This window comes from Saimiri boliviensis, chromosome 10 (genome assembly GCF_048565385.1).
Source record: "Saimiri boliviensis isolate mSaiBol1 chromosome 10, mSaiBol1.pri, whole genome shotgun sequence".
NCBI classification, from domain to species: Eukaryota; Metazoa; Chordata; class Mammalia; order Primates; family Cebidae; genus Saimiri; species Saimiri boliviensis.
The window spans coordinates 52,476,785-52,494,408 of NC_133458.1; the positions used below are offsets into that span (position 1 = coordinate 52,476,785).

Consider the following 17,624-nt stretch of genomic DNA (forward strand, 5'->3'; position numbering starts at 1 on the left):
ATTATATGTCTCTGTCTCTGCTATTTTATTCTGCCTGCTATCAGAGTACAAAAATATACATTCACATCGTCTGTTTGCTGTATCGTATTCTTGGATCATACAGATTTAGTTACAATACACACACAGGTCAGCCAGCGTTAAAAGACTGAAAAGAATGAAAACTACAAATGAGGACAGATGAGCTATGCATTATGTAATGATAAAACAGGTGTTTTGGAAGATAAACAATGTTCAAAAGCAAAGAAGATTTAAATACTTTTGAATCTCTAATTACTTTATTCTAGTTATTAGACAAAAAGCAAAGAGCTTTCAAATGAAGTCTAAACTTTCTATAGTCAATTGAAGTACAGAATGTTGAATAGCTGTAGCTTCTTTTACTTTTTTGTTAGAAAAGCAAACTTTGTGCATGGTAAAAAAAATTTTTTTTAATTCTGTTCCTAATAACATGTAAAAAAATTAATGTCAGTCCTATCAGGGTGCATTTGATAGCACCATAGGATTTTTAGCATTATTCATGAATTATTTTGCATGTGCTTTGCAGAATCATGGAAAGCTGAGCAATCTAGGGGTGAGAATGCTAACATATTATCTGTTTTTGTTTATAGGACGGTGAACTTTGACATAATAAAATACTTGTACGATTTCTTGTGAAAACAAGCTTCAAAGCCATATGGACACTGTGACAATGACTAAGCCAAGCTGTGTTCATCCAATGACTTAGCTAGCCAAGGAGAGGAGTTCTTTGGCTCTATTGGATTTGTCCAAACAGGTGCTGGCCCAGCATGGAATCTGATGAAAATATTCTGATTGGTCTGGGTGGATGTGAGCAGAAGACTATTTACCAGGGACCCTGGAGTATTTGGAAGCAATGTGTTAATTATAAACAGCAGGGTTTGAGCACAATCTGTTCTACTCTTAATGATGTTATCTTAACACAGAAATTGCCTGAAACCCATTTACTTAGGACTACATTTTGCTCTGTGAACTATCCCCTGCGCTTTGAATGTGCCAGCAGTCCTTGTTTATATGCCCATTCTTTTCACTTCCTCTCCACAGGAGCCTCTACAGTCGCTTGCCAAAGCAGATTTTCCTAAGGCCACTGTTTTAAAAGATCATAGTTGCAAAATACAATAAATATGTTTTTTTTTTTTTAAATCCAAGCTTGTATGTGTTTATATTTTCACTTGCTTTTCTCAAAAGGCAAAGGTAGTTTGATCAGAAACAGATCAACTTTCCATCTTTCAGCCTACTTGATAACTGTGGTATGCTTGTATAAGGTTTATCTCATCACTTTCTTAAAATTAGCTACCCAATCCAGTTCTTTTATTATTAGTAGTAGTAGTATCATGGTTTTCTTTTCTTTCTCATTTTTAAAATCATTGGCTTTTAAGAGTTTCACAATAAATTTTTTTCCTGTTATATGACTTGTGAACTTTGGTTCTGATTTTCTTGTCCATATTTTTTTGTCCGTATTTATGAAGAAGTTTTCTTTCAGCATTTGAAGGCTTGAAAAATATTTTGAACAGGATTAAAGTGCTTATAGAGCCTACTTTAAATTTCAGTGGCATTTTATTTCTTCGTTCCTTTTTTTCAAGAAAAACTCTCACAAAAGATCATTTTAATGTAACTATCTGATTCAAAGAAAGCAAGTGGTTATGTACTATTTAGAGGTAATGAGTTAGGGAGAAAAGGGACGGAATTCCTTTTGCCTTGCTATGTAAATAAGACAGACTTTTTTGCCCGAAGGTGGACATCCACAGCAAGAGATAGAGCATCCTCACTCTACGTCTCTTTTCCCACGGAAAATGAAGTTTGTGTTTCACAAGATGTTCAATGATGCCAGGACCAGGGGAAAGCCACGTGTAGTGTGGATTCTGGCTTAGTTTCCTGCATGTAATCTGTATGTCATCAAGGGGTAGAAAACAATTTGGGCAGCTGATTGGAGGAAGAGCAAAGCCACCTAGAATAGCTTTCAGCCCCTCATATTTTGTTTTGCAGATGCCTGTCTGCTGTGCAGCCTGTCACAGATAGGCAGAACCAGTCCGTATTTTGAGGAAAGGACTCTGGGATATCAGAGGACAGGAGAAATTACCAAATAGGAAACTGAGGAGAAGGATGGAAAGGAGGTGAAGTTTCCTGTAGGTGACTGTCCATGCATCCTCACTGCTGCTCACCTGTCTCCTGCCCAGTGCATTTCCTCTCCTGTACTGCCCCACCTTATTACCAGCCCCAAATGTGGCTTAGATTTTCCCTGCCCCTGACTGGGTCATCAGAGCTTCCCTGTTTTGTAATTTACTTTCTAATGGTTTGCTAAATGACTGACTAGCTAATTTGATTAATTTATTTAAATGAAGACTAACAGCTTAATATGGATGTTAGCATTTTAACAAGGGTCATCTGCAAGTGGAATTCTCTAATTGGGAGATCAGAATCTCCAATTACAGGAGGGAATCCAATAATGAAAATTATGCTGGCTGGCAGGCCAGATATTTCTGTTGGGACGAGGCACTTAAATTATACTCAGCCTCTACTCTACCTAGGTCTGAAAGTGATTTAGGTGGTAGCAGACGAAAGTTACTCAGCTGTATGTTTTTAGACTTATTTATACATCGATGGTCCTCCATTTTACAAATGTCTTCTTTCAATTACCATGAGCTAGGTACACATAGATGGAGACCTTACTTACTCCCTCTTCTCTCTTTCAAGTCATTTTGAAGCCTATTGCAAGCTTTCATTGATGCAGCAATTCCTTTCAACAACTCTGGAAGAGATTCTGATCTACCAAGCCTCATCTCATTAGTCACAAAGGAGTCAAAGTCTCGATACCAAGATAGCGGTTGAGACTCCATGCCCTGGAATTCTTGGATCATATACCAGCTATATTGCTATTGGCTGTCTGGCCTTAGGCAAGTTATTTAACCTGTCTATGCAACTGTTCTCACCTGTACAATGGAGAAGAGGATTTACCCCAGAGTTGTTTACAGGATTAAATACATTAATATATCTAAGGCAGTAGTTCTCAACTAGGGACAATTTTGCCCACCAGCAAACATTTAGTAATTTCTGGAGACATTTTCAGTTGTCACAACTGCGTGTGGGGTGGGGAAGGGGAAGGGCCAGGGATGCTGCTAAATACAATAGTTTCTCCTAGTCATGGTTTTGCTTTCCTTGGGTTCACTTAACCATCTGTCATCCTCAGACTACGGTCTGAAAATACTAAATGGAAAATTCCAGAAATAAACTTACAAGTTTTAAACATGTATTTCTGAGTAGTGAGACAGACTCTCATGCTGTCCCACCTAGGATGTGAATCATCTCTTTACCCAGCCTGTCCATGCTGTCTAGACCGCCTGCCGGTTAGTTGCTTAGTAGTTGTCTAGGTTATCAGATTGACTCTTGCAGTATCTCAGTGCTTGCCTTCAAGTAACTCTTATTTCACTTAATAATGGCCCCAAGTGCAAGAGTAGTAATGCTGGCAATTCAGATATGCCAAAGAGAAGCTGTAAAGTTCTTCCTTTAAGTGAAAAGGTGTAAGTTTTCAGTAAGGAAAGAAAAACGTCATATGCAGAAGTTGCTAAGATCTGTGGTAAGAATGAATCTTCTGTGAAATTGTAAAGAAGAAAAAAATGTCATGCTAGTTTTGCTGTTTTACCTCGAACTGCAAGAGTTGTGGCCACAGTGCATACGTGCTTAGTTAAGATGGAAAAGGCAGAAGATGTGAACCAAACTGTGTTTAAATTATGGTAATCAGGTTCAGTACTGTTAGAGGTTTTAGGCATCTGCTGGCAGTCTTGGAACTTAATGCCCCTATGGATGAAGGGGGACTACTGTATACTAAAATACATGTCCCGTAACAGAATTATCTGTCAAATGTCAGTTGTGCAGAGATAAAGAAACCCTGATCTACGTAAGGTACCTGGCACAGAGTAGTTGTTCAATAAAGCTATTATTATTATCATCCTAAAATGTGTATTTGTGGCCTAGAAAGGAGGTAAATAGGGAAATGTGACATTCTTACTAGAAAGAGGCTCATCCCTTTTTTACTGTACTCTTACTTCATACCTAGAAAAATTATTTCTTGTTTAAATTCTCAAATGTACACAATACCTTGGATTTTAATTTTTAGAATTGAAGTGTTATCTACTGGGTTCTAATCTGTATGCAGATTTCATTACTTATTTTTCAGTATCCTGTGGGATAGATCAAAGGTATGGCTGAGAATTATCAGAAAGTAGGTGACTAAGGACTTATATTTTTTGCCCTCAAGGTGTACTGGCTGAACAATTAGTGGTGTATCTCCAATGGATTTAGTTAACCAACAACTGATTAATGTAATTAAGATGGTCTGGAGCATGAAAAACTCAGAAGTGTAAGAAGCATATTCAGTCTCTCCGAAGTGTGCATCACTGTTTACGTATTCCAAAGAAAAATCAGGCGAAGTCCAGCAATAATGCATCCCCTATCACATTAAGTACTCAACAAGTATCAAAAATAGCAGATGAAATTCAGAAACTGTCTCCTGTGTAATCAGAGCTGTAATAGTGTCCTTCATTGCTACCTTAAGTCTCACACTATTGTGTACCGTAATTGTTTGCATTTTATGCCTTTAGCCATAGGCAGTGGCTTGAAGTTAATTTGACCAAAGCTTGGTATTATTCAGCTTCATCTCCTACATTTAGAAAGCTTCATCTACTACAAAGTGTGACTGCCTATCATGTGAGTAGTTTAGATAATTTCGCATGTAATTTCAGTCTGCTGACACAATTTGCTTTCAAAAATGCTTAGTAGAGCTCAACAAAATCTTTCCTATAAAGATAGCAACATTTCACTCAAGTTTGTCATTAAATGCCCTGAATACACAGTTAATGTTCATTTTCCAGCAGTGGCACACATTCATGAGACATAGTATGAGAAGTAGAAATTTGGTAGAGCAGAGAAAATTATAATTAATTCATTCATAACTACATGTTGATGCACAGTAATGATGGGAATTTTAGAAGGCATTCAACTGTTTGAGTAAATAGTGGTAGCTTTGGCATAATGGAAGGAGCCTGGGTTTTAGAAGCATTGGAGATTTGCTTGGATTTTAGATAAACCACAATCCATTTCATTTTTCTTTCAAGGAGTTGAGGGTTCGATTTAATGGCAGTTTCCCTGAAAGTGTTTAATGCAACAGATTCTAAGTACTAGCTATGTGCCAGGCATTGTGTTAGGTGAATGGGATACAGGAGTGATACAAAATGAGAGAGATTTCTGGCCTGGATAATAGGTACTATCTGCATTGGTAGAGTCATTCTCTGAAATAGGAAATCTTGGGGGAGGATTAGGTCTGTAGGGATGGAGAAGATTATGAGTTCAGTTGCCATTGAAGTGCTTGTGAAAAATCCAAGCGGAAATGTGAGATAGGTAGTTGGATCTAGATTGGCGATCAGAGTTGCTGCAAGTATAAGTATAGGCATCATTGGGATAGAGGTGGTTATTTGGTGATTTAGAGGTCTTATTCCTTAAAGTAGTATCCATCACATTGTGAGGGAGAAACCATGTTGTAGTGACTTCCAGAAACTATATAGAAGGTGATCATCACACTGTTCTTCAAGAACTACAAGTTTATTTTTTTTTCAAGTAACAGTTGAAGTGGCAGTAAGAGGCATGGCTAAATCTTATTTAGTATCTAGCTCAGGAAGGAAAAATCAAACCCTCTTAGAATCTTAGTTCTATGGAGAATGTTAGATCACATGGGCTCTCTATGTGCTCTCTCTACTTCCTCATGGCATGATAACTAGGTTCTGAGGCCAGCATCCCAAGAGAAACAGCAGATGCTGCTTGGTCTTTCCTAACCTAGCCTCAGAAGTCAATAGCATCACTTTTGCAGCATTTGGTTTGTGAGGCAGGATAAAGGGCTGCCTATACTTAAAATGAAGGGAATTAGACCCACCTGATGTTAAATAATTTGCAGACATGTTTTAAATCACCACACAGAACATCATAGGCTGAAAATAGTACTATGCAAATGCAGATGGAATATATTTTATATCATCTCAAAATGTGAATTGGTAGGGCTTGGCTGTCCATGCCCAACCTTCACCCAAGTATCTTTGCCTATCTGCTTCCAAAACACAGGCACTGACTCCAAGAAGACGAATGTGATCAGAACACAGGAAACAAGCGTAATTGTGGCAGTAGATGGGATGAGAGGGTGATGGGGGCCAGGTCGTGTGTGGCCTTGCAAGGCATTTAAAGACTGGTTCTTATTCAGTGTGAGCTGAGAAGCACTGGAGATATTTAAGCAGAGGGGGTCACAAGATCTGGCTTAGATTTTGAAAAGGAATACTGAATACTGTATTGAGAATAAGCTGTAGGAAGAAAGCAGGAAGATCAGCTAGAAGTCTGTAAAAATAATGCAGCTGAAAATAATGGTTCAGATAAGGATGTTAGCAGTGCAGGTGATGAGAAACTATCAGATTCTGGATATAATTTGAAAGAAACTTCTATAGGACCTGCTAATTAATTGAATATCAGTAGTGAAAGAAGAAAGTCAAGGATGACTTTGGGGTTTTTAATCTGATTATCTGGAAGGGTGGGGTTGAGCCTAGCTGAGATGAAGACTAGAGGAACAATTTGAGGGGTAACAGGGATAGAATCAGGGCTTTGGATATGCGCATAGCAAGTTAGAGATTTCTCTTAGGTATATGCTATGGTTTGAATGTTTGTGTCCTTCAGAAATTCATATGTTGAAACTTAATCACAAATATAAAAGTATTACATGGAGCTGGGTATTACATGGGGTGATTAGGTCATGAAGGCTCTGCCCTCAGCAGATTAGTGACCTTGTAAAAGAATGGTGAGGGAGCTCTTCACTCCTTTTTGCCCTTCCATCGCCTGTGCCGCATAAGGAGATAACATTCATCCCTTTTGCTGTTTTGTCCTTCTGACCTTCCACCACGTGAAGAAATAGTGTTCCTCCCCTGCAGAGGATACAGCAAGGTTCCATTTTGGAAGCAGAGTGCAGTCTTCACCAGGCACTAGATCTGCTGGTGCCTGTTCTTGGACTTCCAAGCCTCCAGAACTATGAGAAATAAATTTATATCATTTATGAATTACCCAGTCTCCAGTATTTTGTTATAGCAGCATGAATATGCTGACATAGTATCTAAATGAAGATATTCAAAGAGGCAGATAAGTCGAGTTCAAGGTAGAAGAAGCCCAGGCTGGAGATATAAACTTGAGGGTTGTCAGTACCTAAATAGAAATACATACGGGTATGTATATGAAAGTGGCTGGTTCCTCTGGGTTAGAAAATTCCACCTATTCACTGGAAAGAGCTGAGCTCCTGCAGAGGTGCACTCAGCTCCTCTAGAAAGTGGACACCCTCCCTGGGGAGTTGCTTTAAACTGTAAGGACTTTTCATTAGTCTTTTTAGGCTAAAGAGAAGAAGAAGTAGGATTTATGATACAATTGAAGTTTCTTTTTTTTAAATACTAAAATTTCTAATACCAAGTTACTAACTTGTGTAACTAAAATTTCAAATGAGAGCTGGGTGTAGTGGCTCACGCTTATAATCCCAGCACTTTGGGAGTCTGAAGAGGGCAAATCACCTGAAATCAGGAGTTTGAGACCAGCCTGGCCAACCTGGCAAAACCCTGTCTCTACTAAAAAAAAAAAAAAAAAAATTAGCTGGGTGAGGTGGCATGCTCCTGTAATCCCAGTTACTCAGGAACCTGAAGCAAGAGAATTACTTGAACCTGAAAGGAGGAGGTTACGGTGAGCTAAGATTGCACCACTGCACTCCAGCTTGTGTGACAGAGTGAGACTCCACCTCAGAAAGAAAATTTCAAATGGCCCTTGCATTATTAAGATAAAGGAAAATGGCAGGAGAGAAGTGGGTGGGTCACAGATTTAGTTATGTCAATATATACAAGCCCAGCCCAGACAAAATGACTTCATAATACTTCATTTACAGATTAAATGTGCTAATTAAATTCCAAAAACATATTGTTTTAAAGTGGTTCTTATTACTAAGCATTGGCTTTATCATTTCTGAAGTATAAAAATTATACTGAATTTATCAATTAAATGTAAAAGTTCCCTCTAAGTAGATCTAAGTATGGAATAGTTGGTTATTAGTTCTTAACTTTTTTCCTGAAAATATTTATGTTTTATGAGATTTTGCCATAATCATGATGAATTCATCATAGATCATACTCAGCACAGTATATGCTAGAGTTATGGCTCTAGATTTTGAATTGATTTGCACTAATTCTCTTCCTTCATGCCCATTGTGATCAATGGCATTCAGGCAGCTGAACACAGTGAGACTGACAGGCTTATCTAATGATTAATACAATAAAAAGCCAAATAGGTAGAAATTGAAGGCAAGATGGATGACTGGAAATCAAAGAGAGATAGCACATGAGCATTTACTTACCTGGGGCAGCACTGGATGTCATATAGGCTGGTAAGAATTTGGCTAAAAAATATTTGGTAGATTTGGATAACTACCAAATATTTGGAAGTTAGACAATATGCTTCTAAATAACATTGGCCAAAGAGATTGCCTCAAGAAAAATTTTACAGTACTTTGAACTAAATGAAAATGAAAATGCAACATATTAAAATTTGTGAGAAGCTGCTAAACTAATGCTTAGTGAGAAATTTATAACATTAAATGCAAATATTAAGAACAAAGTCTAAACGCAAGTTTCTCCCTTAAGAAACTAGAGGAAGATGAGCAAATTAAATCCAAAATAAGTAGGAGGAAGAAAATAATATTGGAGTAGGAATTAATGAAAATAAAACAAAAACAAAAGAGAAAATCAATAAAACCTAAAGCTGATTATGCAAAAAGATCAATAAAATTGATAAATCTCTAGTCAGACTAAGGAAAAAGACACAAATTATCAGTATCAGGAATGTAAGGCATAACCACTGACCCCACAGACATTAAAAGGGTAAAAGGGAAGATTATAGACAATTCTATACTCAGAAATTTGATAAGTTAAGTGAAAAAAAACAAAAAACAAAAAAACCAAACAATTTCTGCTGGGTGCGGTGGCTCAAGCCTGTAATCCCAGCACTTTGGGAGGCTGAGGTGGGTGGATCATGAGGTCAGGAGATCGAGACCATCCTGGTCAACAAGGTGAAACCCCGTCTCTACTAAAAATACAAAAAATTAGCTGGGCATGGTGGCGCGTGCCTGTAATCCCAGCTACGCAGGAGGCTGAGGCAGGAGAATTGCCTGAACTCAGGAGGCGGAGGTTGCAGTGAGCCGAGATCGTGCCATTGCACTCCAGCCTGGGTAACAAGAGCGAAACTCCATCTCAAAAAAAAAAAAAAAACAATTCCTTATCAGGTACGAAAAGCACAAACCATATAAAAAACTGATAAGTTGTTCTTCGTCAAAATTAGATTTTTTTTCTTCTTCAAAAGAAACTGTTAAAAAGACAAGCCACAGACTGGAAAAACATGTTGACAAAATACATGGGTCTGGTATCCAGAATATGTGAAGAATTCACACAATTCAAGAAACAACCCATTAAAATTTTGAGAAAAGATTTCTGCAGATAACTTATCAAAGAAGATATAAATATGCCAGATAAACACATGAAAAATACTCAACATCATTGATCAATATGAAAATGCAAATTAAACCACAGTGAGTTACCATTGCACACCTATTAGAATGGCTAAAGAAAGCAAACACACAACAAACTGACAATATCAAGTTTTGACAAGCATGTTAAGCAACCAGAGCTCTCTGAATATTGATGTCAGCAGGGAGGGCAAACAGTGCAGCCATTTTGGAAAAGAGTTGGCCAATCTCTTAAGAAGTTGAATATACAACTTACCATACAACTCAATAATTCGATTTCAAAGTTTATTTAAGAGAGATCAAAACAAAACCAAACAAAAACTGCAGTTGAATATTTACAGTGGTTTTAACCATAGTAGTAAAAGCCTGGAAATGATCCATTACCCAGTAAACAGAAAGAAACTGTGGTACATTGATACAATGGAATATTACTAAGCAAAAAACAAAAAACCTACCAACACACAGATAAAACTAAAATGCATTATACTAAGTGTAAAAAGGCCAGATGCATGCTGTATTATTCCATTTTGTGACCCTTTGGAAAAGGCAAAACTATAGGGATAGAACACAGATGAATTGCTGCCAAATCCTAGGGATGGAAGATTGGATTGCAGAGTCACTAGAGAACTTTTTTGTGGGTATTGAGATGTTCCGTATCTTGACTGTGGTAGAAATTAAATGACCTGTGCATTTGTCAAAATTCAAAGAATTGTGCATCTAAAACAGATGAATTTTATTGTATGTAAATTATGTCTCATACAACTAGATTTTAAAGAACAGACAATATGATATGCTGATTACAGGAAACACCATTTAAATACAAAGCCGCAGATAAATAGAAAATGAAGTGCTGGAAAGAGATATATCACAGAAACACTAACCAAATAAAAAGATAGCCTGGCTTTACTAATATCAAAGTAGACTTGCTTTAAGCCAATAAATAAAAAAGGGACATTTCATAATGAATAAGGATGGTAATTCTAAATTGACAATAATGGTTTGAGTCTGTAGTATCCATCTCTCAGCAACTAATAAAACAAGCTTGCTCTCTCTCTCTCTCTCTCTCACACACACACACACACAAATCAGTAAATGTACAGATTTAAACAACACATTTAACCAATCTGACCTAACTGAAGTTTATAGGACATTATATTCAACAGTTGCAAAATGCACACTCCTTTCAAGTACACAGGGAATATTGACCAAAATAGAGCACAGTAAGTCTCACAAATTTCAAAGTATTGTAATCATATGATGTCTATTCTCAGTCTGCCATAGGATTAAACTAGGAAGCAATAATAGATAACTAGCAACCCCTAGCTGTTTAATCAAAACTTTCTAAGTAACCTATAGGTCAAAAAAAAAAAAAAAAAAAAAAAAAGAAATTACATTGAAAATTAGAAAAAACTTTAAACTTTAATTAAAATACAACATAAAATTCGAGAGATTTGGCTAACGTGGTGCTTAGAGGAAGATTTAGGTCTTTAACTATATACAACTAAAAAGATGATTTTAAATCAGTGATCTCAACTTTCATCTCAAGAAACAAGCAAAAACCAGTAATTTAAGCCAAATAAGTAAAACAACAAAATAAAAAGTAGAAATAAGTAAAATAGAAAACAAATGGGAAAAAGGGAAAAATCAACACAAGCCAAAGGGAGTCTTTGAAAAGATTAAGAAAATTGATAAATCTCTAGCAAAGTAATGAAGAGAAAAGAGAAGAAACACAAATCAGTAATATCAGAAATGAAAATGAGGATAGTACCACAGACTCTGCATACCTTAAAAAGATAAGAGCATATCATTAAAAATGCCAATAAATTTGGCAACTTAGATGAACTGAACAAACTCTTTTAAAAACCACTTTCCAAAACTGGCACAAGAATAAATAAGAAAAAAAATACTATTACTCCAATCAATTTCATAAATAGTTCCTCCAACAAAGTACATTCCAAGATTAGATGGCTTCACTAGCATATTCTACTAAACACTTAAGGAAAAAGTAATACTAACATTGCACAATAAGGCAAGAAAAAGAAATGAAAGGCAGATTAGAAGTGTGGAATAAAGTTATCCTTGCGTGTGTAGAAAGTTAAAAAATTACAAACAAAATATGAGAACCAATACTGTGTTTCCACATAGTAGCAATGGTTGGAAAATAAAAGTATTTATTGGATCATAAAATAAATAGAGGTATCTAAAGATATGCAATATCTTTACACTGAAAAAATTACAAAATATTTCCAATAGATATTTTTAAAGACTGAAATGAATGTTCATGGATTGGAGGACTCAGTATTGTTACGTTAATTATTACCAAACTGATTCAGCTAGTCAATGCCATCCCACTCAAAATCTCGACAGGCTTTTGGTGGAAATTGACAAGATGATTTGGAAATTTGTGTGGAAAGTAAAGGAACTAAAACTGACAAAACAATTTTGAAAAGGAAAACAAAATGGGAAGACTGACACTGCCTAATTTCAGAGCTTATTATAAAGCTATAGTAATCCAGATAGCATAGTACTAATGTAAGTGTAGACGTATAAATTAATTGAATGAAATAGAGTCCAGTAATAAGTCTACACATATATAGTCACTGTATTGATTACATAGGCACTGATGCAATTTAATGGGGAAAGAATGATCTTTCAATAAAGAACTTGAGCACATCTTGACATTGCTTTCATACCATATACCAAAAATAATTCTAGATATATTTTAGAGCTAAATGAGAAGGTAAAACAAAGATTTTAGGGGAAGAAACGAAAGAAAGTATCTTTATGATTTTGATGTAGATAAAATTTTCTTTCCACAAGTACTAACTATAAGGGAAAGAAGTGATAAATTGGACAAAATTAAACGTAGGAAGTACTATTTATCCAAGATATTAAGAGAGTGAAAAAGCAAGCCATAGATTGGGAGATAATCTTTGCATTACATACATCTGATGAAGACCTAGTATCTAGAATACTTAATGCCTATTATTAATAACAAAAAGTCAGCACCATTTTTAAAATGGCCAAGAACTTTAAGACACACATCATACAAAAGAATTTCTGAATGGATAATTAACATATGAAAAGATGCCCAACATTATTATTCATCAAGAAAAGGCAAATCAAAACCACAATGAGATAACACTACACACTCTCCAGAATAGCAATAATTAAAATGCCAAATCAAATGCAGCAATTGCACTCCCATACACTGCTCATGGGAATGTAGTAAGCTATTTTAGGAAACTGGCAGTTTCCTTGAAAGAGAAACTTATGCCTACCTTCTGATCCAACAATTTCAGTCCTGGGTTATGCTTAAAAGTTATGAGTGTTTTTGCCTAACAACAGATGTGTACAAGAATGTTCACAGTGGCTTTATTCATAATAGTGCAAACGGAAAACAAATATTGATCAATAGAATAACTTTTAAAATTGTGTGTTTTTATAATGAAAACCAATACAACAATGTGCATAAATCTCACAGACATTATGTTGAGTAAAGTAAGCCAGAAACAGGAAAAAACTAATCAATTCATGGTCATCCTAATAGTGGTTACTTCAAAGTGTGGTGGTAGCAGTGGCATTGCTAACTGAAAGGTGATCTGATAGAGCACTTTGGAGTGATAAAAATATTCTATATCGTGATCTGAGTGGTGGTTATACTGGTGTATATGACAATTCAGTTGAGCTATATATTTCAGATTTATGCAATTTATGCATTCCATTACATGTGTTTTTTATACCTCAAAAACAAACACCTCAAACTTAGCAATGATTCTGCGCTCTAGATCCTATGTAACCTCCTCCATGAGTCAGTGAGTATCACTGGCTTAGCAGTAAAGGAAAAATTAATTGTTTTTTTTTGTTTGTTTGTTTTTGAGACGGAGTTTCGCTCTTGTTACCCAGGCTGGAGTGCAATGGCGCGATCTCGGCTCACCGCAACCTCCGCCTCCTGGGTTCAGGCAATTCTCCTGCCTCAGCCTCCTGAGTAGCTGGGGTTACAGGCACGCACCACCATGCCCAGCTAATTTTTTTTGTATTTTTAGTAGAGATGGGGTTTCACCATGTTGACCAGGATGGTCTCGATCTTTTGACCTCGTGATCCACCCGCCTCGGCCTCCCAAAGTGCTGGGATTACAGGCTTGAGCCACCGCGCCCGGCTAAATTAATTGTTTTTAACGTAAAACAAAGAAAAGGCAAAAAGGGGGAAAAAAGGACACATTAAATTTAAATTTTTCACTTTAAAAAAATTCTGCTACATTTTCAACTGCCCTGCAAGGTATATACTACTCTTCCTTTAAATGAATGAGAAAGCTGACGTCTGCTAGGGTCCAAGGCTCAGCTAAGTAAGATGTGGAGCCAGGATTCGAAACCAAAGCCTACTTTGCCCCATTAGTACATTACCTACTTAACTGAGCACAGTTTTGGTAATGCCCGGTTAATCAGTGTATTGTCAATACTGTGTTCCTTAGAAACAACAGACATCCTAGGCTGGATCCTTTTTGCTCTTGTTGCCCAATCTGGAGTGCAATGGCGTGATCTTGGCTCACTGTATCCTCTGCATCCTGGGTTCAAGTGATTCTTCTGCCTCAGCCTCCCTAGTAGCTGGGATTACAGGCATGTGCCAGCATGCCCGGCTAATTTTTGTAATTTTAGTAGTGACGGGGTTTCACTATGTTGGTCAGACTGATCTCTAACTCCTGACCTCACGTGATCCACCTGCCTTGGCCTCCCAAAGTGCTGGGATTGCCGGCATGAGCCACCGCACCCAGCTTTTTTTTTTTTTTTTTTTTTTTTTTTTTGGTAGTGACACAGACTCATTTTGTTGAGCAGGCTGATCTCAGACCCCTAGCCTCAGTGATCCTCTCGCCTCGGGCTTCCAAAGTGCTGGGGTTATAGATACGAGCTAGTATGCCCAGCCCTAGGTTGAATCCTTGAGGAAAAACTTCGGAATGCTAGTTAGTAGCAATGTAAACACCATGGACATAAATTCATCGTCTGCCTCAGCCAAATACATAGTCAGCATATTTGCATAATACATTAATATAAGGGGCCCCAAGATGTTTGTCATAAGGAGCTGATCTGTTTCTCATTTGAAGCCTTGCCCTTCGTTAGTTCAGAAAGGGAGCGCCATTAAGGAATCTCATGTACGGGGAAAAAGCAAGTAGTACCGACAGGTTTAACACAGGCCTATGTCTTCTTCCCTACTGGAAGTGTTCTTAGATTATGGTGAGGGGCTGTAGCTGAAGCTTGAAACCCTGCAACCAATCTCAGCTAGGTTTTTAGTCTTCCAGTAAGTCATGAGCAGCCAGTGGGGACCCCGTGGGGTTCAGCTGTCATGAGAGTCTGACTGTTGCAAATGCTGACAGTAAGAGGAAGAAAAGGCATTGAGCATAATGTACTACTTTGAAATCTGACTTGTGATGCTGAGACAATGTAAGGGACTTATTCAGAACACAGCAAGGGTCTGAAAATTATTTCTGAAATATATCTTTATATCTGTAGATTCACAAACCTAATGAACAAGAAGCATCAATAGATGTTTATATTAAAAATTATCTGAAAAAGCCTCTCCCAAACTAGTTAATACATCTAAAAATATATTAATTAACATATTAATCCCATTACAAGGCAGTTCAACAGCAACACACTAACTGGTGAGGGAGAGATCAGAGGGGGCTGAGGTTTAGGTTAGGACTCTTACGTGACCTAGGTTTGTAAATATGCTTCACAGGATAAACAGTGCATTAATGACATTTAATCATTATCCTGGTTGCAAATCAAATGTCATCACTAGTAAAATTATAAAGGGATAGGCAGAAGAATGGATATATATATATATATGTATATATGTATATATATGTATACATATATATACATATATACATATATATATGTATACATATATACATATTAATCAAGACAAATGACAAGGTGAGAATTAAAAAACTAAAAAACAAAAGCAAACTAAGAAACAAACAGACAATGCTACCATCACAGTGTTTCTCTGTCTGAGAGAGTCACTTACTTTAAGGATCACCCTGACAACTTCTTGATAAATTCAGGGATGTTACTTATAGACAGTATCTTTATAACCAAGTTCTGTTCAATATGTGTTTGTTGAACGAAAGAAGCCCCCACAAGACTGTAAGGCCAAAATATGTGCTGGGTGATAGGGATCAGGTAATTGGCCTTACCATCCTACAGTGACATGGTAACTGTCTAAGAGGGTTATGCTTGGGGAAAGAGTGTAGGATTTTGCGTGGAGGACATGTAATTGTTCCCGTTTATTCTATTCCTGAGGAATTTTCCTCCATCTATTCTCACATCAGGTGAAGAGGTGACTACATTTCTGGCTATTTGTTTGAAGAAGTATTTTTGAAATGAGAATGCTTCTAGTTGTCATTTATACCCACGGAAGCCAAAACAAGACACAGAAATTAAGCAATCAAATTCACTGGAAAGTTAATTACTATTTTGAAAAACCAGTGTTCTCTCCATGCTTGTCAGGTGACAAGGCCAGAAAACCATTTGATTTTATCAAATGAGTTCAGGCCTCATGATTTATTATTTTGTATTGTTCAATATTATGCTATCAAATTAGGCCTGTGCCTGTAACTGTCAGTCATCTTTAAGATGATGAGTATCTCTGGAGCAACTCTGAACTAGAGATAAATTTGAGAGTCATTAGTTTATGGGTGGCAACTGAAGCCCTGATCATAGATGAGATTCTACAAAAAGCAATAGTGAAACGAGAAGAAAACCACGGTAGACACCAGGGATGTTTGGGTCGTCACTGCCAAATAAGAGAGTTTCAACTTCAGCAAAGTCTCAGGATACAAAATCAATGTGCAGAAATCACTAGCATCCCTGTACACCAACAACAGCCAAGACTGATAGCCAAATCAGGGATGCAATTCCATTCACAACTGCCACAAAAAGAATAAAATACATAGGAATACAGCTAACCGGGGAGGTAAAAGATCTCTACAAGGAAAACTACAAAACGCTGCTCAAAGAAATTAGAAATGACACAGACAAATGGAAAAATATTCCATGCTCATGAATAGGAAGAATTAATATCATTAAAATGGCCACTGCCCAAAGCAATTTATAGATTCAATGCTATTCTTATTAAACTATCAATGACATTCTTCACAGAACTGTTAATAGAAAAAACTATTTTAAAATTCATTCGGAACCAAAAAAGAGTCTGAACAGCCAAGGCAATCCTAAGCAAAAAGAACAAAGTGCAGAGTCATCATGCTACCTGACTCCAACTATACTATAGAGCTATAGTAACCAAAACATGATGGTAGTAGTACAAAACAGACACATAGATCAATGCAACAGAACAGAGAGTCAAGAAATAAGGCCACACACCTATAGCTACTTGATATTTGACAAAGCTGGCAAAAGCAAGCCATGGGGAAAGGACCAGCTATTCAATAAATGGTTCTGGGATAACTGGCTAGCCATGTGCAGAAGATGAACAGAAACTGGACCCCTTCATTATACCATATACAAAAATCAACTCAAGATGGATTAAACGCTTAAATGTAAAACTCAAAACCTTAAAAACCCTGGAAGTTAACCTAGACAATACTATTCTAGACATAGGGCTTGGCAAAGATTTCATGACAAAGATGACAAAAGCAATTGCAACAAAAGCAAAAATTGATCTAATTAAACTAAAGAGCTTCTGCACAGCAAGAGAAACTATCAACAGAGTAAACAGACAACTCACAGAACAGGAGAAAAATTTTGCAAACAATATATCTGACAAAGGATATCCAGCATTTAAAACAAATATACAAGAAAAAAAAAAAAACCTCATTAACGTGGGTCAAGGACATGAACAGATACTGTTCAAAAGAAGATGTACATGTGGCCAACAAGCATATGAAAAAAAGCTCAATATCATTGATTATTAGAGATATGGAAATCAAAATGACAATGAGATACTATTTCACACCAGTCAGAACGGCTATTAATAAAGTCAAAAAATAATAGGCTGGGCACAGTGGCTCATGCC

At 36.8% G+C, this 17,624-nt stretch overlaps 1 protein-coding gene across 1 annotated transcript in view; it reads left to right on the forward strand.

Annotated features, from left to right (window-relative positions):
* Positions 1 to 1,419, forward strand: part of ORC5 (origin recognition complex subunit 5) — a 93,346-nt gene extending 91,927 nt beyond the window's left edge. Inside the window, exon 14 of the mRNA XM_039473023.2 lies at positions 606 to 1,419. Within this exon, the coding sequence (XP_039328957.1) occupies positions 606 to 651 (46 nt within the window). The 3' untranslated portion in view covers positions 652 to 1,419. The remainder of the gene's footprint in view (positions 1 to 605) is intronic.
* Positions 1,420 to 17,624: the final 16,205 nt, after the last annotated feature.